General features: G+C 32.7%; 1 protein-coding gene across 18 annotated transcripts in view; it reads right to left on the reverse strand.

Moving 5' to 3' along the window:
• The window catches only part of ADGRL3 (adhesion G protein-coupled receptor L3), a 442,010-nt gene that overhangs the window by 354,626 nt on the left and 63,312 nt on the right, over nucleotides 1-24,072 (reverse strand). For 9 of the 18 annotated variants that reach the window (XM_069458543.1, XM_069458540.1, XM_069458542.1 and 6 more), the window contains exon 1: nucleotides 10,714-10,922. In XM_069458543.1, the coding sequence (XP_069314644.1) occupies nucleotides 10,714-10,904 (191 nt within the window). In that variant the 5' untranslated portion in view covers nucleotides 10,905-10,922. Of the gene's footprint in view, nucleotides 1-10,713; nucleotides 10,928-24,072 lie in introns of those variants that run through there. The other 9 variants (XM_069458531.1, XM_069458535.1, XM_069458534.1 and 6 more) reach the window with 2 other exon arrangements.

A 24,072-nucleotide genomic window follows, 5' to 3' on the forward strand; every position in this document is an offset into this window, starting at 1 on the left:
CAAAATATAGTCATCTACTTCCTAATAAATGAGAAAAGACTTCTGAGATCTTGAACCATTAGACAAAAATACTTATTTTTTCCATGAAATTAATCTGCATCCTAGAAATCCACATCATACATGTAAGTATACAGAGATACTTCTGCTTAGAAGTTATGAATCACTTATTTGCATATATGCATATGTGTGCGTATGTTTACATCTATGCTAACACTAGTGGCATACTATTTTCAAAGCTGTCATTTGAAGGATATTTTGAATTCATGTGATAACCATCAAAAAATATTCAATTATTTCTCCCAAATATTGTGATGCAACAGATGAAAAAAATCTAGAAGATGACATACATGTTGTAGCTTCTTTTTGTCATTTATCACTTACATTTTATACTGTATTAAGCTATCATATATGTATCTGAGAACATCACATCAGAATTATATTTTCTTTTATGTACACTACTGTATAACAATTTAGATACCTGTTATGTACTTCACAAATTACTTTTGCGAAGTAACTCCACTTTGCAGAAGGAAATTCCACTCCAACATACGTGGAAGCCTTTTCTGCTTATATTCATTTATGCTTTTCCACTTCTATGACTTCCATTGAAAAATGACACTGCACACATTTATGTTTATAACTGTAGTATTTTTTTAGTGCCATAGCAGGGCAATGCTATTGGAGGAAATAACTGCTTGTAAAGTCAATTGAAGGACTCTGTTTTCTTTAGAACCAAACTTGGAAAGTAATTCAGAATCCTATCTCCTTAGGCAAAGATCATCTATTTGAATTCCTTAGAAAGGCGAAAGGCCACACATTATGACAAATTTTGCAGAAACTAATTTGTGAAAAGGAGTACATTTTTGTGACCCTAATTTCTAAAATACCTACAGAGAATTAATTCCCATTGTCTGGAAGGTTTTAACAGATGAAACTAGGAACAGGTATTTTTTTATAAGAGACTCTAATAAAAAGACAAATATTTATGATTTGGAAAGAGAAGGAAGATAAAAAGATGAGTATCTAAACAAAGTTGGAAATGTATAGTTATAGTGTATATCAGAAACACATATAAAACGTATCACCTATAACAGAAACACTCAAGAGTATAGCCTGTATCCAGGCTTTGGTTGACTTCACAGGTATCGTTATAGAACTCAAAAAAAAAAAAAAACCCTACTATTACCATGAAGCAAAGAGTCAATATTACTAATTCAAGAGACATAATATTAGAATATTATCTTTAATAAGATGTTTATACTGGTAAAGGATGCAATAATTCTTTCATATAACATTGAAATTCTAAATTTTCTAATTAAGTCAATTCAAATCTCCAGGAGTACATTAATATGTAGTAGTAAAATATAGGGAGTTGTTTAGATTATCAGTGGTAAAGGGCTGGGATCAAAGTGGCTCTAAATAATGCAACATCAATAATCTTAAGTGAAAAGGTTCTGGAGTTCAAGTATTATGAGATACTTACTCACCTTCTAACCCACAGCAATATAGTTTCCTCCTTTTATAATAACTCTGTCTTCTTTTTTTATTACTTTGAAATACATCTTTTTTTTCTTTATTTGTTGAAGTATTCCTGTAGATTTGTATTCTTTGCCAAGCATTACTTCCTCAATACACTGAGTCCAAGAAACAGCTCCAAATGTTTATTTTCAGAGACTGATGGTACTAATGGTTATGGTGGGTGCTAGCATTTTTTGGAAAGACCCCAAGTCTTTTTGAGCCAAAACACAAACACATATATTTATGTGTTGAAATCAGTCTGGATGCATGCAAAAAATAAACGTATTTATTTATTTTTACTGATGAATAATTGACGTACATAGTTTCAGGGGACATGTGATAATTTAATGCATTCATATAATTTGTAAAGATTAGATCTGTGTATTTGAGGTATCTATCACCTTAAATATTTGTCTTTATGCCAGAAACATTCAAATTATTCTCTTCTAGCTACTTGGAAACATACAATAGGTTATTGTAGACCATAGTCACCCTACTGATCTATTTAACACCAGGTCTTATTTATTCCATCAAACCATGTATTTGTATCCATTAATCCACTTCTCCTCATTCTCCCTTACCCCACATGCCTCCTGGCCTCTGGTAACCAACAATCTACTCTCTCTCTATCTTCCATGTGATCCACTTTAAAAAAACATATTTTGCTTTTACCATTCAGTAATACTCATTACAAATAAATATGATTGACATAACTTCTTGCTACACAAGTGATAAAAATAAATGTCTAACCTGCACCCGAATGTTTATAGCAGCACAATTCACAATTGCAAAGATGTGGAAACAACTCAAATGCCCATCAATTCATGAATGGATTAGCAAAATGTGGTATATGTATACCATGGAATATTACTCAGCTATAAGAAATAATGGTGATATGGCATCTCTTTGCTTCTCCTGCAGAGAGTTGGAACCCATTCTATTAAGTGAAGTATCCCTAGAATGGAAAAATAAGCACCACATGTACTCACCAGCAAACTGGCTTCCCTGATCGTCACCTAAGTGCATATTTGGGAATAACACCAATCAGGTATCGGACAGAGGTGGGGGCTGGAGGAAAAGGGATGGGTGTATACCTTCTTGATGAGTGCGATGTGCACTGTCTGGGGAATGGACACGCTTGAAGTTCTGACTGGAGGGGGATGGGGGCGGGGGGAGGGGATGCGTGCATACCTACGTGATGAGTGTGATGTGTACTGCCTAGGGAATGGACACGCTTGAAGCTCAGACTCGGGGGGATGGGGGGGCACGGGCAATATATACAACCTGAACTTTTGTACCCCCATAATAAACTGAAATAAAAAAATAATGTCTAACATTACAGAAACCATTATCAATTAATGCATGTTTTCATATTAACAAATATTAGGGTAACTGTTATTTTCCAGCTACTTGGGAAATAACATTTCTCTTAAACATAAACTAATCACATCAACATATGTTGACAAGATTCAAAATGCCTTATACACAATGAGTTATTAACTCTATTTAGTAAAATTCTTAATAATAAAGAAACAATGAGTCAATTAAATCTTGCGGTTGGTAGAAAAAAATAGTGCCCAGGGAGGAAAATTTAATATGTTTTTAGCATAATCTGACCTCTGCCAGGGAATGAAAAATAAAATCTGAATACAAGGATATGCTTAATTATATAATAAGCCGAAGTTACTATATTGCAGCACAAATAAAGATCCACTTTCATTTTTATAACATCAGCAAAATCTTTCTGAAAAATTGTGCTGTCTAAAACTTATATAAAACTTTAGAAATTATATAGCATTCTGTTACTTATAATCAAGTATGATTAGGAGAGGCTGGCATGATATATTTTCTCATTTACTAGTATTCAAAAGTACTTCTGTAATAAAATTTTTAACTCATGAGCCCTCACTGTTCCTAAATCTGCACACTAAGTGATGTCTGTTTTCTTTGTTTACATATATCTTACAAATTTCAAATTATTCCCCATTATCACCAGTAAATTCAATTTCATTGCAAGTACTTGAACATTTTTGCCTAGAAACTTATCCTAATGCAGAAAATAAAATGCTGCATAATTTATTAAGCCTCATGGCACGTTCTCATTATCATATGTGAACACGATCAACAGCCACTGAGAGTGTGCATGTGCATTTTTTTTTTCCAAAACAGTGACTGGTTCATATTTACTTCCTAGTTTAGTAACTTTTATTTAAAATAGCACACATTTTAGACAGAGTTCACAAGGCAATAGATTATAATAGTTCGCATGGACATTTTAGCTGGATTACTAAGGACAATATTTAAGATTTGCCATTTACTTTGTAATTTGAGGATGTTGCTTAAACTCACTGTGCTTTAGTTCCCTTAATTCGTAAAGTAAGAATAACAATGGTATCCATTTCACAGCAGTGCAGGAAGAATTCAATGAGTTAAATTGATATAAAGTTCTTAGAACATTGCCTGGATCAAAAGAAATTCCTAATAAATATTGCTTATACATAGTTACAGGTGGAAATATTTAGTAATACAAGCAGCTCTGTTCTATCAATGTTTGGTTTTCCAAGAACTATTACATTATCCAAAACATTTTATAAATTTGATTTACTTAAATTTAAAAAAAAAGGTTTATAAGATGGACAGTTACAGATTCACAATAAGATTATTTCTATCAAAAATTTCAACAATAAATCTTGGGTGCAGCTGTAATTAAATATTGATAAAACCTGAGCTGAATCAATCCAATATTTGGTTGAGAGGAAATTTGTTTCTTTTCTTATCCTCGTGACCATGATCAGGAACCCAGTTCTTCTTAAGCCTTTTTTTTTTTTTTTAATTTAAAACAAACTTCATCATTTTATCACCTTTGCTACAACAGGCAAAGCCCCAAGTCCCTCAACTAAGGCAGTTGGCTTAAAATAAATTCTTCAGCAAGCACATTTCTATGTACTTTAAATAGCTCTTTGATACAATGGTAGTAATAATATGTATTTCATAGTGTTATTGGGAGAAATAAATGATATAATGCAGAGCACATTATTTACCAGAGTATTCTGCAAATAGTAAGCACACAGTAAATATTAATATTATTATCAATAATAATTGAGCACTTTTCCTATTTAGCCAAACACATTATATCTTGGATACTAAAGCTCAAGCTAAAGGAAAAACACCTAAATAATTAGTGGGCAAGCTAATGATGAAGCTGAATGGCTATATTGATCAATTCTTTTTTTACAATTTTTCATACATAATAATTATGCACGTTTATGGGGTACATGTGATATTTTGATACATGCACACAGTGTACAACGATTAAATCAGGATATTTAGGATATCCATCATCTCATTTATCGTTTGTGTTGGGAAAATTTGAAATCTCTTCTAGCTATTTTGAAATATACAATAAATTATTGTTAACTGTAGTCACCCTACTATACCACTGAATGCTAGAGCTTATTCCTTCTATCTAATTATATGATATATATACATATATATATCTCATATAAGGTTAATATACCCATTAACCTTTCTTCATCCTTCTCCCCCTTTTCCCACCTTTGGTAACCATACATTGATCAATTTTGTAAGCTTTGTTTCATTAAAACCTTACTTTTGTTTAACCAATGTATTTAATTATATAACTTTAGATGGATTTGAATTCTTCACTTGCTTTTCCTGATATACACAAAAAGTAAATAAAAAACTCTTTAGCTTTCATTCTAAGCTGCCATGAAATCTGAACCATTTACAAAAATTTTTAATCGAGAACAAGATATATGTAACATATAATTTCTTTAAAAATTAAATTAATAGCAAGGAGTACTTGGAAGCAATTTAGTAGACATTATTAAAATATATTCTCAGAAATGAAAGGGACAAAAATATTAAAACAGGAAAGTATTAACAAGTGACCTCCATAGAATAATTTCTTATTTGTCTATATTCTCTACATTGGAACTTTAGAAATGGAATTATCTTCCTTCTTTTTAAACAAACATGCACATAAGACTTAAGCAATTGTTTAAGTAATCCTTAAGCAATTTACTATATATTACAAGTTCTATGCCTATCTGTTATTTTTATTACATAGAATATGGATTCACTGGAAAAGTTCCTGATATGAGGAATTGTTTCTCATCTGTTACAATTCGTAAGAGAAATACAAGACAATGTAATAGATCTGTCAAAGGAGCAAAGGCAAATATTTGAATGGAAAAATGCACATACATACATGCAGTTATTGCAGAATATATCCACTGGGCTATGAACATGCAAAAACTGCTACTGGCATTTCTTCTTCCACTACTATTAATAGAGTTCTTACCTTCCCCAGGAATGAATACAACAGACGCTATAAAATCCCCTGCAGTGCTACTGATGTAAACTGAAAAATAACTTTTCAGAAAGGTGAGAAACCATTTCTCTCTTTCTCTCTTTTTTTGTATGTTCCTGTGACAATATGCGAAAATGTAATATTTCTAAAATACTGCTAAAAGGCTAAAACAAAATTTAGAACTCTCATTTAAATAGAAAAAAAAATATTCCTACCTTATTCATTTAACATCTCTACTTGACAGAAAACTCTAAAGAATGAATTTTTTAAAATGTCCAGAAATCTGATTCTCAGAAAATTCAAAATGCAACATATTTATGTCTGTGACTCCAGAAATAAATGCCGATATTTCTGTACTGCCCCCACTGAAAAGCCCACTAAATTTAACTTGATTTCATATAGTCAATTTTTAGCTTAAAAAATAATACATCAAGATAAACGTATAGACAAAAAGTAGATTAATCACTGCATCAGGTGGATAAGGAGATGGAGATGAACAATAATTGACATGAAGAATCTCATTTCAGCAATGGAAATATTTTAAAATTGATTTATTGTGATGTTTGCATCACTGGTAAATTTGCTAAAAAAAGATTGTATATTTGAAATGAGTGAATTATACAGTATATTAAAATGCCTCAGTAAATTTATACAAAAAAAAAAATGCACTAAATGAGAAAAGCCAGACACAGAAAGTATACACCATCAGAAACCATTCATTTAAATTATAAAATGGGCAAAACTAACTTAGGGTGTTAGAAGTCAGGATAGGGATAATTCTTGGGGGAGGGGATATGGCACAAGGGGGTGATTCTGCAGTGCCATTAATGTTTTGTGTCTTCATCAGTGCTAGTTATACAGATGAGCTTGATTTGCAAAAATTCATTGAGCTGTACACGTATAAGTGGAATTTTCTGTATGTATATTAGGTCTCATTAAAAAGTTACATATACATAAACACATATGCATACACATGCCTGTTCACAAATGCTTTTTAAATTTGAAAAAATAGGCAATTACATGTAACATAAGGCTGTTATGAATTTTAAAATGTGTGTCACAAAAAGCTGGCATACGGATACCATCATACATGATTTTCCAGTCTCCCACTTTTATATGGAATTTATGTCCAATTTATAAGAATGTCAATGGAAGAGGGGAAGAGGTTTTTGGTTTTTTTTGTTTGTTTGTTTTCTTCTTCTTTGACAAGAATATAGCATCAAGCTAGTCTATCATCTGGCAACATCTAGGTTTCTAAAAAGCATGTCTATCTCACCTACAGGGAGGGTTCTGAAGGGGAAAAGGGTTTGGCACCAAGCAGTGGCACATTAGGAAGAGGACTCAGAGAGACTAAATTGTGCTATATCCACAGCAGAACACCAATATGCTTGCGAACCATGACAGAAAACAATGGGTGAAGGGTTACTGGAAGGAAGCTGAGCCTTGGGTTCCTCTTTGGTGTTCTCCCACTTACATATCTAGTATCATTTTGGTGTATTCTGTTTCTGCTAATTCTGCCATCTTTCAAGGACCAACTCTAATATTTCCTCCCCAATGAAATATTCTCTAATATCATCCAGCTGAAAAGGCTTTCCATCTTTGATCTCCACAATAAATGTGAATGAGATAAAAAAAAAAATAGAATGTAGAGCAAATGTGTTTTTTAATCTGCTAAACAATATATGGTTTTATAGACAGGAACCATGCCTGACTTATTTACCCATCAAAACCCAGGGTAATGGTTATAATGAACTGTATAGTATGGACTTAGGAGTGTTGGTTGAGTTAACAACAGAATTATATCTATTAATAGCTGAATATAACATAAAACTTAAGCTGAATTCTAAATGTAAAATATGTGAAGTTATTCAGTTGGTAACAGTCATTTTTACATTTAGATTTAAAAGTTATATGTAATATTTTTTAAAAACTCTCTGAAACATATAAGCATAAAACAAAAAGAAACAGAAACCACTAAGATAATTAAGAAAACTTTTAACTGGCATGACAAAATTAGCATATTCCTTTATTTGTTTATACATCAAAAACAGTTTTTTTGATGAAATCAACAGAAAGTCTGCCTTCTAGAAACCTACAATTTACTTTAGACAAGGTAGTTGTGTGATCATATAGGTTTGTTAAAGTTTAGATGCCATTAAGAGGGATATAGATGATAATGAGTAAGATTAGACATTCTGAGAAGGTTAAATGTATTCTGACATTTTAACAAGTCCTCTGCTAGGATAATGAAATGGAGGCAAAACATGGAACATTCCTGGGGGTTGGACAGAAGGGCATGAGAACACATTTGATTTGAGAACAGTCAGTGCAAACTGAAAGGCAATGAAGAAAGTGGCTTCTCTACAGCTGATACCAGACTGGATTGTTCTACTGCTACTAGAGAAAAATGTGGAAATCAAGAGTCATGTCCTTTTCAATTCAAGTTCCAAATTTTTCACACATAACTCACATGTAAGTATACAGCTTAATTTACACATTTGTTCAATGTGTATTTAAACATCTGCATGAATAACTTTCCTTGTCTTTTCTTACCTGTGATACCTGTCTAATATATGAGGCCGCAGCAAGTTACAAGGACTTTTTAACAAGGTTATGCAAGAGAACACAGTAATAATAACAACCAGTTTGCACTCGTTAATAATCCTCCCATAAATCATGCTTCAAAATGTTTAGACCCTGTTATCTCTTTCTAGAAATTTAAGTGAAAGCAAACACATTAATTTAAGGTACTTTTTAGAAAAGATGCTTTCTATTATGACTTCAGTTCTAATGCATTAATCTATTTAAACTGTCCATATCATTCTTAGTATGATATGTCCATATCATAATTAGCGATTATTAGCACTATTTACCAGGCTGTAGTTGGCGTGACAGTGTAACTAAGTTCATTATAAAGCAGCTCAAGTGGCCATGTCCATCCCATCTCTTGGGAGCTTACAAAATGGTATCCGATTTCTTTTCTTCAAGAGTCAAAAACGTTAACTTTGGACAAGTGTAAAAGTAGTACATTTAATAGTTCAAATGCAAGAGAGAAACTTGCTTCCATGGAGAATTAACCAAAGTTATTTTAGCTGACAACTCTTACTGGAGGAACCATGAGGAGGGCTCACACAAATGATTTACTAAGTGTGCGTAAAATATTTTTATTTTGCAGATTAGGCACTTTATGTACGCATCCCATATAATTCAGTGGCTCCAAAGGATCCCTTATAACTATTTTTTTGCGATAATTATAAGACTAACAGCTTATTTTGGGAGCCACTAATAATATCAATGAAAAGATTAAAACAATTCCAGTGAAAATTATAGAGAGATCAAAGAGCTAGTGAAGTTAATGCTTCTATTATATTTTAAATGAAAACCTAAGCACAGAGCAGCAGAATTTCCTCCTCAACCCACACCCCAAACAGATGTTAAGGAATCCGACATTTGGTTACATGATTGAAACAAATGAAAATAACAATTTAGTCACAGTACCCATTCCATACTACTTATGGAAAATCACTCCTGAAAGACCATTACAACACCTACATGCAATGAAATGATTAGAATTCTTTTAGGCATAACATAGTATTTAGGTATAGTTGGAGGTATGTCAAATATATGACAATGACAAAGACACAGAAGAAAAACAAAATGCAACCAAACTTTTATCGAAGGGAATCCCTAATCTTAAAATCTTATTTCTCATTAGCACTCACCTTAGCATGAGCCATCATTATAGTAACAAATAAAAACCCTCAGATTTGCCCAGAGTCCAATATCCTTCAACTATACCTCAGATGCTATGATCATCAAAAACCCAGCATACTGTAATTTGTATTAATAATTTATTCAACAGCCATTTAGAAAAATAAGATATTGACTCTGTGAATTTATTCATCACACACAAAAATACCAGAATTTTAAGTATCAAGAAGATAAAAAGTTAAAATAAGGAAGGCTTTCTTAAGTAGAAGAAGGGTAATACTTAAAATCTATTGTTTTTGCTTTCAGGCTACAATTTGCTTAGTTTTACATAAACTACAGTTTTTCCTATATTTAAAAACTCTTTAAAAAATAGAAAGAAAAGAATAAGCTGAAGACTTATAGTAAATGAATGGCTTCATCACTGATTTCTGAAAAAGCATGATAACAGTAAACAAATATTTAAGAAATATATAACATTTAGTTAACTTATCAATAAATTTTAATAAAATTTAAATCTATACTACGTATGCATCCCTATTGACCACTCTGTAGAATAAAAAATATTTTTTCTTATCCATTTATATGGTACCTTAATTTATATCATGCTAATATTTTAGATAGCTTAAATGTATTTATTAATTTCATACACTAGATTGCAAAATATTTTTTTCATTATTTTCCAAGGCCAAATAATCCTTAATCAATAGGCTTACTATATTTTGATTAATGACTATAAAATTGCCTGTTAATTTTCATTTCTTCTTTTTTTTTCCTACACTGTTAGGAAATAATTGTTAGCAGTAAAAGAAATTTCCCTCAATTTTTGGAGAAAATTATGCTTTTCAAAACTGTGCAATTAGTCTTTCATGTAATGAACTCAGTTTTAGTGAACACTATCAAAATAACTGCACTCACATTAAATCATGAAGTTTAATAAATAATAAATTTTAATATTTTCCAAATGCTATTTGCAATTTCTAATACTAGCATTTTGATGATATGAGGAATAGATGGATATTGAAAAAGTATTTCAAATTATCCTAAAATGCACAGCACTGTTTACATTCTTACCTATGTTCAGTATGTCACACAGATGCATGTTGAAGGTTTACAGTACGTGTACAAAGAAAAGAATATTAGAAGTATCGTACCTTTGAGACATAATCTTATAGGCATCTGGCAGATAACATCGGATATTCTCCATCTGAGCGGGGTCCGAGTCACAAATTTTGTCATCAGTCCTCCCATAGTTGGCACTTTCAATCATGATGACGTCTGTCCCTGGACAGCGGAGCTCTATGGGGTAGCTCTCGCAGGAGAGCTCTCTGCGGACCACGGCCATCGGAATGGGGGCACGGCTGAAAGCTGCCAGAGGAGGAGGAAGAAACAGAAACCGTCTTCTTACTATGTACAAAGGAAAATTGCATGTGTTTGCTTTTACAGTGTTAGGGGTTAACTAATACCAAGAAATAAACAGTTACAAGGTATAATTTTAATTAAATTAGAATATTTCTCACTTTAGTAACTTTACAGGGTTTTCTTAAACAATAATTATTTCTTAAGAACTTTATCTCTCACATTTTCTTCTTATCATTGAAAAAAAGTACTCTGGATTTTCTATTCAACCCTTAGCCTGGTGCGTCAGGTTAAGACAATATACAAATATCCAGTTAGTAGAGTAAGAGACTCAGAAAAACCTCAGGGGTGTTTCTTTTTTTCTTTTTTTTTTTTTTTTAAACAAGGAAATCACCAAAAAAATTGCTCGGTTCTTGACCTCAAATATACTTATTTAAGTAAAGTACTCTATTTCAATTTTAAAACATACTTTCACTGTTTAAGTAATAATTAACACATTCAGTATACTCTATGGGCTCATTATAGAATAATACATGCTATTTAAAAAATAGACATTTTTATGGAGAAAAATTATATTTTCCTTTAGCTCCCTCTGCACACCCTTTTCCTGCTGTCAAAAGGGAACCAGGTAATAATGTGGAGACCTGCCTATTATAGTTTTCTGTACAAAAGCAGACATCCTATGTGTCCTTCCACTCTTCAATTCACACAGGTAATTTTACTCAGGTAGTATTACACTACATGTATTGTTTAATATCATGCATTACTTTATCTGTTAATTTAATAATATATAATAGAAATTCTGTCACATCTGGATATTGTTTCCTTCATTTTAAGGGCTACATTTCATATATATGTATATAAATGATTTAATTAGTCCTATGTTCATGGGCATTTAGGAAGATCTCAGTGTTTTTGTGTCATACAATTGCAAAGAAGTATAAACGTATCTGTGCAACTTGGCTATAATATTTTGGAAACAAATCTAATTACCCAAATATATTTTATGGTATATTTCTAAAAATCAAATTGCTGAGTCAAAGGGGAAACACATTTCAAATGTGGCAAATATTTTTTAAAAAAACAATAAAAATGTATACTTCCACCAGCAGCACTTTACTCTCTCAAATTAAATATTATCAATTCCTCTAAATTTTGTCAACTTGATAGATGAATTGTGTATCTCTATTTTAACTTGCACTACTTTATTTGTACAATAGAATATATTTTCATGTTTATTGGTTCTTTATAATTCTTTTATTTGTGAATTGCTTGCTTACATTTATGCAAAGTTTGCTGCTGTAAACGTTCTTTGTATAGCAAGAAAACTAAACATTTGTCCTTTATATTTGTGGCAAATATGCTTTTCAAGCTTGTTGTTTCCCTTCAGATATTTGCTGAGCATATACATTTAATTTTTATACAGAAAACTATAGTTTCATGTCAAGCTTAGCAGTTTCCTATTCCCAGACTGTGAACATAATCAGTACATTATTGGAAGAAAGTCAAATGTTTAATTGTTGTAAAAACTCAAGTCTTCTTTTACAAGCATGTAATTGAAATTCTAAATGAAGTGTTTACCAACTGTCAAATAAGATGATTTCCACATTAAGAGAATCAGTTATAGAGAAACATAAGTGATAGCTTAAATTTGCATTGATAGTTGACTAACTCACTCATGCGCACATACATAAAAGACATGGATTTGAATAAATATATGGAACTTTTCTTGTGGCTTTTTTTTTTAATTAAGCATGAAATGTGAAAGAAGAAAAAGGGAGAGAAGCAGGGAAGTGGAAAAGGGAGGGGTAAGGAAAGAGAAATTTTATAACTCTAAGTATTTTCACTTGAAACTTTGAGAAAATATTCAGTTCATGAAACATATCTATTATTTCAAAATTGAGAGTGACATGAGTTTTTACCTCATTTGTGTATTTGTAAAAAAATATAACTGTACTATATACTTCACGCATAACTCCTCAGCAAGTCATTGAGCTACACTGCACAGTTAATTCTTCAAGCTACACTGCACAGTTAATTCCATTCTGATTGGCATTCAACATCTTGTTTAATATCTTTGTGTGCCTCTCTCTCTCTCATGTACACATACATATATACAAATAAACTCGCAGAAGAACCTAGCACATCCACAGCATTGATCAAAGACAGTTAACACAATTAGAGGTTGGTTGTAACTTTATTTTTATAGTTCTTGTGTCAGCATTATAGCAGGGTATTCTCATAATAAACACTGAATTTCTGAAATGTGCATTTCTAGTGTTCCCACAATAAAATTCTTTATTTATCATTCAGAAATCAGATGTGTGTTTAAACATAAAGTCCTTTTCAATACTGAGATTCTATTTTCATGGATAAAGACATTTTCATTAATATATTTAAATTTTTAGATAATAGAATCATTGAATAATAAAAATGTTCCAATTTGGGAATTCAGTTTCATGATTTAAGTCAGTTTAAATGGAATGATAGAGATGTTTTTGTGAATCTTCGCAATGTTTCACACTTTAGCTTTTTGCACATTTGTTAAGAGACAGTTGATTCTTAACTTGGTATAATCATTTTTTTAAAAATCACATTGAAACTGCCTCCAAACTTTCATCTGGCTATATTATGTTGACTTAACCAGTCAATTAAGTTAAAAAAAAAATCAACTTAACGAAGAAACAACACATAAGCAAATCATTCTGTCAACGCATTTGTTTGACAAAGTGGACAATTCAGTTGATTAAATTCATCAGTCGATTTTGTCAAAACATTAAGATAGCTGTAATCTGGGTCTTCATTGTCAAAAATATTATTTGCAACACTAGACAGTTGCAAAGTCAACTAACATGGGGAGGCCTAAATTTTCCACGTCTCTTTTTTGGATATGTAAGAATTATTTAAAAGTTATAGATATGGCCACTTTTACAGACAACCACAGTTGATTTGTGGATGCTCTATTCCACTTAACATCTAATTGTATTTGTATCAGTAACCCAGTGACAAACTGCACTCCATAAATGATAGACGCTTTGTTTAAAGGAATGTATTACTGGAAACTAGTCTATAACACTATCTAAGTAACTATTTAAATTGCATTTAATTATATTGCTAAATGTTTTAATCTGCAACTGAAGTCCAAAGGAAAAAAAATGGTTTAAAAGTAAAGTTGTTTTGTCATTCAGTTATCATTCTATGAATGGAAAGACTTTCCTTGCAGCAGAAAAAGGGTAAGACATGTAAAATGCTAACAGTTCAAATGCACAGTGGCCAGACAGTCTATTGCATGTTTTGTCAGGGTCATATTGCAATGGGCACTGTGAAGTTGCTTATAGCAGAATAATTTGGAACAAAGAAGGCATATACATACCTTCTTGAGCTCCTTCCCACTTTTATCCCATGAGGTAATCTGTTATAACATGGAATACAATACCATCTACTAGGTATATAATAGATATGTGCTGAATAAATTGGAAAAGCTTTAGATGTGAAATCCGGTAACCTTCTAATAGGATGCTGCACTTTCGAATTACTCACTAATTATGGGATTGGCTAAAGAGACACGAACTAACTAAACTTCTCTGCTAAAGATCACCAGAGCCTCAGTAAGTCCCCAAATTCCAAAACATACACCTAGTGAAACATGCTCTTGATCAGGTATTAAAAACCAGGAAAGTAAATAAAAACAAATGTTAAATAATAAAATAAATAGTTCTCTATTCTTGCTTATTTTCAGCAGAAATCATTCTCATTCTTTCCTTCTTTTCTGAGACATCAACTATTCTGTTGTTGACATCTCTTGTTTTTCTGTTTCCCTCTCCTTGGGCTTTCTCCCCTACTGTTAACCCTGCTTGGGATGTTCAACTCAATATGCTCTAAGTCCTTAGTGAACATGTGTGTGATGATAACTGAAGACACACTTAGGAACAGGAAGTCAGGAGGCTGTAACAGAAGCAGGTGGCCAAAGAGTCAAATGCTTCCTTCCTTTCCCCAAGGACAAGGGTGAGAAACTTACCAGGATATCACTAGGATATTAGAGGGAGGATTTCAAAGAAGAGAATGTTCCTTGAGATATACAGGACAAAGGCAAGCTGCCAATTAGTTGCTTGCAATATATAATGCAATATAATTAATTGAGTTTGAAATGTGTTCAATTTAAGGTGTCAGGATAATACCTGGAAATGTTCAAAGGTCAGTTGGATCCATGGGTCTAGAATTCAAGAGCAAAATACAGTCTAAAACCATGGTAATACATAAAGTTGCTCTAAGAATGCCTATATAGAGAGTGAAAGAAGAGGGATGAACAAAGAAGTTAGACTCTCAGCCGTCATTGAACACTTGGAGGAAAGTGCTAGTAAATCACTAGCGGAATGTGACAGAGAAGAGCACTGTGTATCTATTCAAGGACGGGTTTGATGGTACAGACTACACCACCTGCACCTGCATTGAGGGAAGGGAACTTAACTACATGACAGGTGAATCAAGCAATTCTCTGTCTCTCCCAGGGCCAAAGCCTTCAATGTCCTGTTCAAATTTGGTCTTTTTCATAGATTTTTCTACATACTCAGTGATCCAGTCAAAAACTATGGGCTGCAGCCCACTCTCGATACGGCAGAGACTTAAATCTTCAGTCTGCTCTGTTTGTTGTGATGATAAAAACGTCAGCAAAACAGCTTACATTTGTATTTATTTTCTATTTCTTCCCCTCACCCTTTGTTTTACTCTGAATCTTGTGTTTTTTTTTTTCTAAAAAGATACATCAACTAAGGATTTAAAAAAGAAAATCAATAAGAAATGCAAGTTAGATGGCCATTTTGTAGCAGCAATGATAAGAGAAAATGTTTACTTTAAATGGGGAATGACAAAGAACATATTTATATGTTTAGGAACAAAAAGTTATCTGATTTGATAACTGAACATGAAGGGGAAAGAGAGAGTGACAAGGATGGCTACCAGGTTTCTGTCATAAGCAAATGGTTAGATGTCAGTGCCATGAGCAAAATCTGCTAGGAAGTTGAATATATAAATTGATGATTCAGAAGATACGGTTTTAGAAATTTGAGAGTTACAAGGTGGTACTTAAGATCATAGCAGTAGGTAAGATAACCAACCTAGGGAGGGAGTGTAGATTTTTTTTAAGAGGTCCATGTGGCAGTTTTGCAATATGTTCACGATTGTTTGTTACTAATCCATTCTTATTTCCCTTCCCCTTGAATGTAGGCTGTACTCACTTCTAATGGACAAAAGTGTAGTAGAAATGAGTATGTGATTGCTGAAAGCAGTTTATTAAGAAGACATTGGGTTTCAGCCTCTCTTGGATCACTCACTTTGTGCAAAGACAGCCACCCTATCTTGAGAGCCCTCAAGTAATCCCATGGATAGGCCTGGGGAGCAAAGAACTGAGGCCCCTGCTGACAGCCAGCATGAAACTGCAAAGCTCATGAAAAAGGCACCTTGGAGGCTAATGCTCCAGCCACCAGAAAGCCTTCCTTTGGGTAACTGCAACCGTGAGAAACTCTGAAACATAACTGAGCAGTTAAACTACTCCTAGATTCCTAACCTACAGAAACTGTGTAATATAATAAACGTTTACTGTTTTAAGCCACTAAGATTTTGGCTATACAATACAGCCCAGAACCAACCCTGAAGGAAAGTTTAAAGAGTTGACATTGAAACTGGTAGACACATTTTGAACAATTATCAAATCAATGACAGAAAAATATGAATGACAACACACATAGTCTAGCATTACCATCCCTTTGCTTAAACAGCATTTAGGTTGCTGTGTGTTTAGTTAAACATTAGTTTAATGTGTGTGTGTGTGTGTGTGTGTGTGTGTGTATGAAAACAGTGATGGATTACTAATTAAGTGCTGAAAACATTTTTACCCCTGAATTACAATGATCATAAGAAAAAGAAAGGCTTTTTGAAAATTAAAAAATGAAAACGAAATAGATTTAGTTCCTTCTGAGGAAGAAGTTAATTAAATTATTTGTAAATCAATGCTAATGATCCCAAAGGAGTTTCTTAATTATAGATAGGGACGCTCACATATCTGAAAGTGGACATATTTCTACTTACTGGCAATGCTTTTGAAAAACACTTCATTACTTAAATGCTGCCAAAAAGCAAATATTACCAATTTTAAGTTTCAGCACACACTTTGACATAATTTTCTTAAATACATGTATTTTCTCTGGGCCATTTTACATGCCAACACAGTTATCTAAGTTTTTTGAAATGCAGTCTTAAAATCTACTCCAAAATACTTTGGAGCAAAAATAACATGGAAAACCCAATGAAATAACCCATCATCAACTTTCTTTAAAAGTACATTTGCTACCAATAAGCTTCTAATACACTGAATTTCAACAAGTCGAATTCAACAAAGAATACATATAATTTAAATGACATTTTAGCATTTAATTAAGTCTAACACAGTAGCCATTAAAACTGACACCTGAAAGAATAGCCAAAGGCAATTATGTTCTGAGGTCAAAAAGAAAAGCATGAAATTTAGATGGTTTAATATAAAATTTCTGAAATTACAGGAAAAATGTTCTAATGAGTGGAGCATCATAAGATAATGCTCAAATATTCCTTTGACTTATGGAGCTTAAGTATGAACCTCATATTTTTTAAGGACACATATACAAAGCTGTAACCTTCAAATGAAATTGCCATACAGAGATTGCCTAGAAATGGTGCAAGTGATTGAACAAATGAATTCATATCTAGTTCCTATAACTTTTCAACATTTAATAAAATCATATTCCACATTGCCTTTCAATTATATCAATGAGGAATACAACTTCCAAAAGTGTGCCTAATTTCACATATCACAATTTTCCCAATCTTCTTCTAAATGTAAAAAACTCCAAACTGGATGTTCAACATATTCTTAAGAATAACCATTATAATTTCAAGATAAACAAGAAGCCACTAAAAATAATTACACAATTCAAATGAAATTTTTCAAAGCATGCCAATTTAATTCTAAATGTATATTGATTACCTACAATGTGACTGCCAGGAGTTATTAAACTTAAGATATAGGTATTGTCTAAAGTCTCCCTACCTAAGTATTATCGCAAGTCTAGGAGAGTGGTCCTATATAGGATGAAGTTCAAAGAGTCTGGCAGCAGAAGTTTCAGGGTTATATGAAATCAAGAAAGTGATAAAACTTCATCTGAGTATAGCAAAGTCCCAAAACACAAGAGATGATATTCATGATTATTACAATGAAAAGGTTACAAGACAATAAAAAGATCAGATGAGGGAAGTTCAGAACATGGGAGGTGGTACAAGCAGATGACCCAGAACATAGGTATTAGGTTGGTGCAAAAGTAATGGCATTCTTAGCACCGTTGAAATTTGCTGTTTGATAATTGGAATACATTCCTAAATAAATGTGGTTATGTTATGCATCATTTTAATGCGCATTTCTTGTTTTATGTTTTTTTTGCTAATGACTTATTACTTGCTGTTTATTTTATATTTATATTAGACTATGGAAATGATCTTGGACAAAAAGTAAATTCGAGCGATTTTCTTATTTTAGCTCAAAGTGGGTCATAAAGCAGCGGCGACAACTTGCAACATCAACAATGCATTTGGCCCAGGAACTGGTATGGAAGATACGATGCAGTGGTGGTTTAAGAAGTTCTGCAAAGAAGAGACCTTTGAAGATGAGGAGTGCAGTGATCGGCCTTCGGAAACTGACAACAACAAATTGAGAGCAATCATTGAAGCTGATCCTCTTACAACTACACGAGAAGTTACTGAAGAACTCAAAGTTGACCATTCTACGGTCATTCAGCATTTGAAGCAAATTGGAAAGATGAAAAAGTTCAGTCACTGGGTGCCCCATGAGCTGACCAAAAATCAAAAAAAATCGTCATTTTGAAGTGCTATCTTCCCTTCTTGTACGCAACAACGAACCATTTCTCGACTGGATTATGACAAGCGACAAAAAGTGGATTTTACACAACTGGTGATGACAAGCTCAGTGTTTGGACCCAGAAGCAACTTCAAAGCACTTCCCAAAGCCAAACTTGCACCAAAAAAAGGTCATAGGCACTGTTTGGTGGTTTGCTGCCGGTCTGATCCACTACAGCTTTCTGAAACCATTACATCTGAGAAGTATGCTCAGCAAATGAATGAGATGCACCGAAGACTGAAACGCCTGCAGGCGGCATTGGTCAACAGAAGGGGCCCAATTTTTCTCCACCACATCGCACAGCTACTGCTTCAAAAGTAGAACAAATTGGGCTATGAAGTTTTGCTTTATCTGCCATATTTCACCTGACCCATCACCAACTGACTACCACTTCCTTCAAGCACCTTGGCAACTCTTTGCAGGGAAAACGCTTCCACCACCAGCAGAATGCAAAAAATGCTTTCCAAGAGTTCTTCAAATCCCAAAGCATGGATTTTTACGCTATAGGAACAAAAGAACTTATTTCTCATTGACAAAAATGTGTTGATTGAAATGGTTCCTATTTTGATTAATAAGGATGTGTCTGAGCCTAGCTATAAAATAATGATTTTAAAATAACGATTTTTAAATTCATGATCTGAAACCACAATTACTTTGCACCAGCCTAACACTAAGAATCTCCTTGTCTCTACAGAACTTCAGAATCTTGTGGTTGGGGAAAGAATGTATACATGCCTATTCAAGGCTTAAAACATCATAAAGCAGAATGAACTATGTGCAACAAATAAAAAGCACCTCAAGAATTTTAAGGAAACGAAGTCATCACCCTGTGTTTGGACGCTTAAAAAAGATTTCTTGGAAGGAAGTGGACTTGAGTTGGCCCTTAAAGATCAATCAGTATGTATAAATGTAGGACAAAGAAACAGTAAAATATTCCAGGCAGAAAGTCTGAACAAATAAAGACATTTATGAGAAAGTTAGGAGCAGAAATAAAGAGCAGTCAATTCAGAGAGAGGCTTAGAGTCAGACATAGAATATCATCTAATTTAGTTAAGGCTGTCTAAGATGATGGTATAACACAATGACATAATATTAATAAAATCAATCTTAAAATCATTAGCCAGTAGATTAAACAGATCAGAGTGAAGAAAAGGGAGTCTGGGAACTAATAAGGAAGATGTATTAACGAGCTATTTAGGGTAGTATGACAATAATAATTGCTAGCATTTATTCAGAGTCTTTCGTGTGCTGGTACTTTAAGAGTATCACTTTATTTCAAACTCCCAACCATAAAAATTTGGCAATATCATCAACCCTATTTACCAAACCGTGGCTTAGACAAAGACGGTAAGAATGGGAGACATGAACTAGAAAGTCATAGAGGTAAGCTGTAATTATTCTCCTTGAGTGGCCCCGACAGAGAAAACAGGGGAAGGGGATTTCTTTCAGGAAATACATAAGACAATATGAGACTAGGCCACTAAAAATTAGTGATATAAAATTTATGGAATCTCACCTCTTCAGTGAAATGAAGTCTAATTCCTGAATATGAGATGTAAGTTAAACATTCAATTTATTGTGTCTGGTAAGGGCTTTTTTTTTTTTTTTAATAGCACAAAACATAATGGAGTACTATTGCTTTTTTCAGATTTTTAAGAATTCTTTCCTACCACTTTGATATTATACATAAAAATTGATATGAAGACTTCCTTTGTTTAAAAATCTACTGCAGTGAGATGAAAAATCACTACTTTAATTTTAAAATGTGACATTTATTGTCAAAGTAGAGGGGAAGGACATGCCTCTAATCCCTGCTTAGGGTAAGCAAAGACATAAAACGTAACCAAAATGTTTGTACCCTCATAATATCCTGAAATAAAAAAAATATAAATATATAATTTTCTTTCTTGCAAATCAACAAATTTAAAGTTTATATTATTCTTACACTGAGACCAAGAAAATCTGCATTTATACAGATTTTAACAGAAGAAAGCATTCAGGAAATTTAGTGAAAGATAAATATAAATTTTGAATAAACAGAGGTCACAGGTAAAACTCCACAAAATTTTAATTTTCAAGGAAAGGAGTTATTAAACAGCAAAAAAATGCTCTAATGCACTGTACGTCTTATTCAGAAAAGCCCAGGCAGCAGCTATTAACATTTTTCCTTTACCCTCTCCCTCCCCACCACACACAGACACCTATACAAACACACGCACACACTCACAAAATATTGATTAGAAAGGATAAAAAGCTCTCAGTGGCAAATAAGTTTTGTTTTGTTTTGTCCTTAAGGGAAGTAATGCTAAAGCATTTCTTTCCAATTCAGCAGCATAAATCTTCTGCAGTAGAGACCTTGTTATAACCTCTTTGGTAATACCCTCAACATTGAAAAAAATATACAACAGTGTTTATAAATCCTTTATCCATGAGCTTTACAACAGCTTTTACATGGGAAACATGCCCCTTTACTCACCCAATCAGTGTTGAACTGTTGCTGTCTATGAAATCCACCTGAGATAACAATAAGCCTAACTATAAAGAGCCTGATCAAATCTGTATTTTCACATTGTTATGTTTGCTAACTAAAGTTTTCTATCACCTGTTTATAGCAGCTAAAAGTTGACATTCATTCCACTAGAATATATTTGTTAAGAATAAGTCTGCAAATTGTGTTGCTTGCAAAATCAAATGCTTATTCTTTACTTTATTCCCAATGAACCTTTATTAACAATGTTTTCCAGCAAATACATTTTCATTAAGTAGTTGAACAGACACTAAATGCTAAATGTAAATCCTGGCTTTAAAGATAGTGAATCTCAATGTAATGATACCTATAAATGAAGAATGTATTAACCAACCAAATCTCTCAACCTATGAAAGAATGGATCTTTGCCAAATGCTAGAAATTGGGAAGAAAAGTAGCAAACTTTTTTTTTTTAAATAAATTTTGATGTCAATTTTCTCTCCAAAGTGGGGAGAAAAATCAGAATGAGGGACTAGCCAAAATAAAACCATCAATTCCAGGCCAAATATCCCCCACACCAAAAAACAAACAAACAAATAAAAAGCCCCATAGCACACATTGTATAATTGTGGACACAAGTAAAGACTTTTTTTGAGTGAAAATTAAATGTTTGGCTAGTTCAGAAAGAAACTCTCACCTCTCCCAAGCTTTGCAGAAAAGCCATCAGAAAGATTCTGAATGAATAGATTTTTATCTTCTAACAGCAGTAACAACAACAATAATATTCTGAAAGGCAGAAAAACAGCTCATACACTTAGGTTTCTAAAGCCTTATGAATTGACTTCAAAACCACATTAAAAAATCACAGGAAACAGGTGAAAAGGCTGTACCAAGGATTATATGTGGGAAAACTGTCATGAAATGACACAGGGCACATAAAGCACTCTATTATATTTGTTCAGCTCAACCACAAAATATACCATTGAGGTTAGTAAAACACATTTTCCCACCTACAAAAAATAGAAAGTCTTTCTGGAACACATTCAAGGCCACACAGCATGTTTCTAGAACTAGATTAAAATAAATGTTCCAAATATCTACCCTAATGTTTCTTCAATTGACTAGAAAAATAATTAAATACCAAAATAAGTTGTGAAGGAAAAAATAATTTTTCAAATGATGGAGAAATACATATGCTGACATTCCTGAATGACTAATACCAACCCTTCACCCCAGTGATTAACTTTATTTATTCAGTCCACGAATAAAAATTGAGTGCTAGTTTAGTACCAGATGCTATTCAAAAAGTGGAGGATATTCCGTGGTCAATAGAACATTTATTCATCACCTGATGGAATTTGCAATATGGATGGGAGCAGAGGATAAACAGTAAAAATTTTTAAATACATAAATAATTGAACAACTCCAAAACATCCATGAGAACTATGATGGGAAAATAAAGCAAAACATGACACCATGAGACAAAATAGCACAGATTTATCAAAAGCTAACTTCACTCTGTATCTGTCTCTGGCTCACCCAAGAAACTGGGAGCATCCAGAATGGTTTTAAACAGGAGTATTTTAAACATTACGAAAACAGAAGTTTAAAATCTCATAAAGCATCTTTTCTATATGTTATTCAAAATGAGTTCTCTCATTAAATCTTGCTAAAATCCTTAGTGGAGGAAGCTGAAAACATGTTATTAAAAACAGGCATTTGTTTATGTCAATAAGTTGAAGAAGGGGAGAGCAGAAAGGACAATTAAAATCGCAAATGGCTTTCTGAGATGCAGACCACAAAAGGATAAAGGAAGGGATAAACTATATTCCTTTTCTCAATTTAATCAAACCACAGCACAGTGCAAAAGAACATTCACACAGAGCTGGTTAAAAAAAAAATCGACTGGCATTTGTAAAGAGAAGATTTTTAGTTCTTTGATTTAACTGGTGTAAAGTGTAATATTCTTGAGAAAGCAGCTGTAAACAGATGCTTGCAACCTTTAATGATAATACATGAGAGCCTTCTCATATTAACAATAACTAATATACTGACGTTTCCTAATGTAAATTCTCTAATCTTTCTAAAAGAGTTTACGTGAGCAAAGATATCTTGGCAAATATTAATAAATGCCTAAATTATCATTTCTGTATTAAAAAAGTGAAATGCAAGTTGTTTGAAATCAAAGAATCCTTTTAATGCCTAGAAATGTACCCCAACCCCCAGAAATACATACTTCATTAGAAATACGTGAATTCAAAATTATTTCCTAAATTGACACATCTTCCTATCAAACCATATTGGATTCATTGAATTGAACTTTAATTATATCATTCTGGTCATCTGTTTTCATATTTATTGACTACTCGGCTGTTCTCTAGTATTTCCAAGATCCCTGTTTGATATTGATTATTGTTGATGTATTTTCTCTATACTCTAAATAGGATTCTGTTTTTAATATTTGAAGTAGAAGATTTTTTTCAATTAGTTTGTTCATTGTATTTAAACAGTGAGTTCAGAAGCCATTTTGCCAACACTTTATTATTTCAAAATTATAATTTCAACTTAATCACTGAAGTTCCAAAGTGACACACTGATAAATATTTATGAATGATGGCTATACACATATACCTTATTGCAATTATCCCATTTATGTTTTCCTGGTTTTTTCAATATATATGTCAAAAAGCATATATACATATATATACGCACATACAAATATACACATAGATGCACATATAGTTG

The sequence above is a fragment of the Eulemur rufifrons genome, chromosome 24 (assembly GCF_041146395.1).
Source record: "Eulemur rufifrons isolate Redbay chromosome 24, OSU_ERuf_1, whole genome shotgun sequence".
In the NCBI taxonomy this organism is placed as follows: domain Eukaryota; kingdom Metazoa; phylum Chordata; class Mammalia; order Primates; family Lemuridae; genus Eulemur; species Eulemur rufifrons.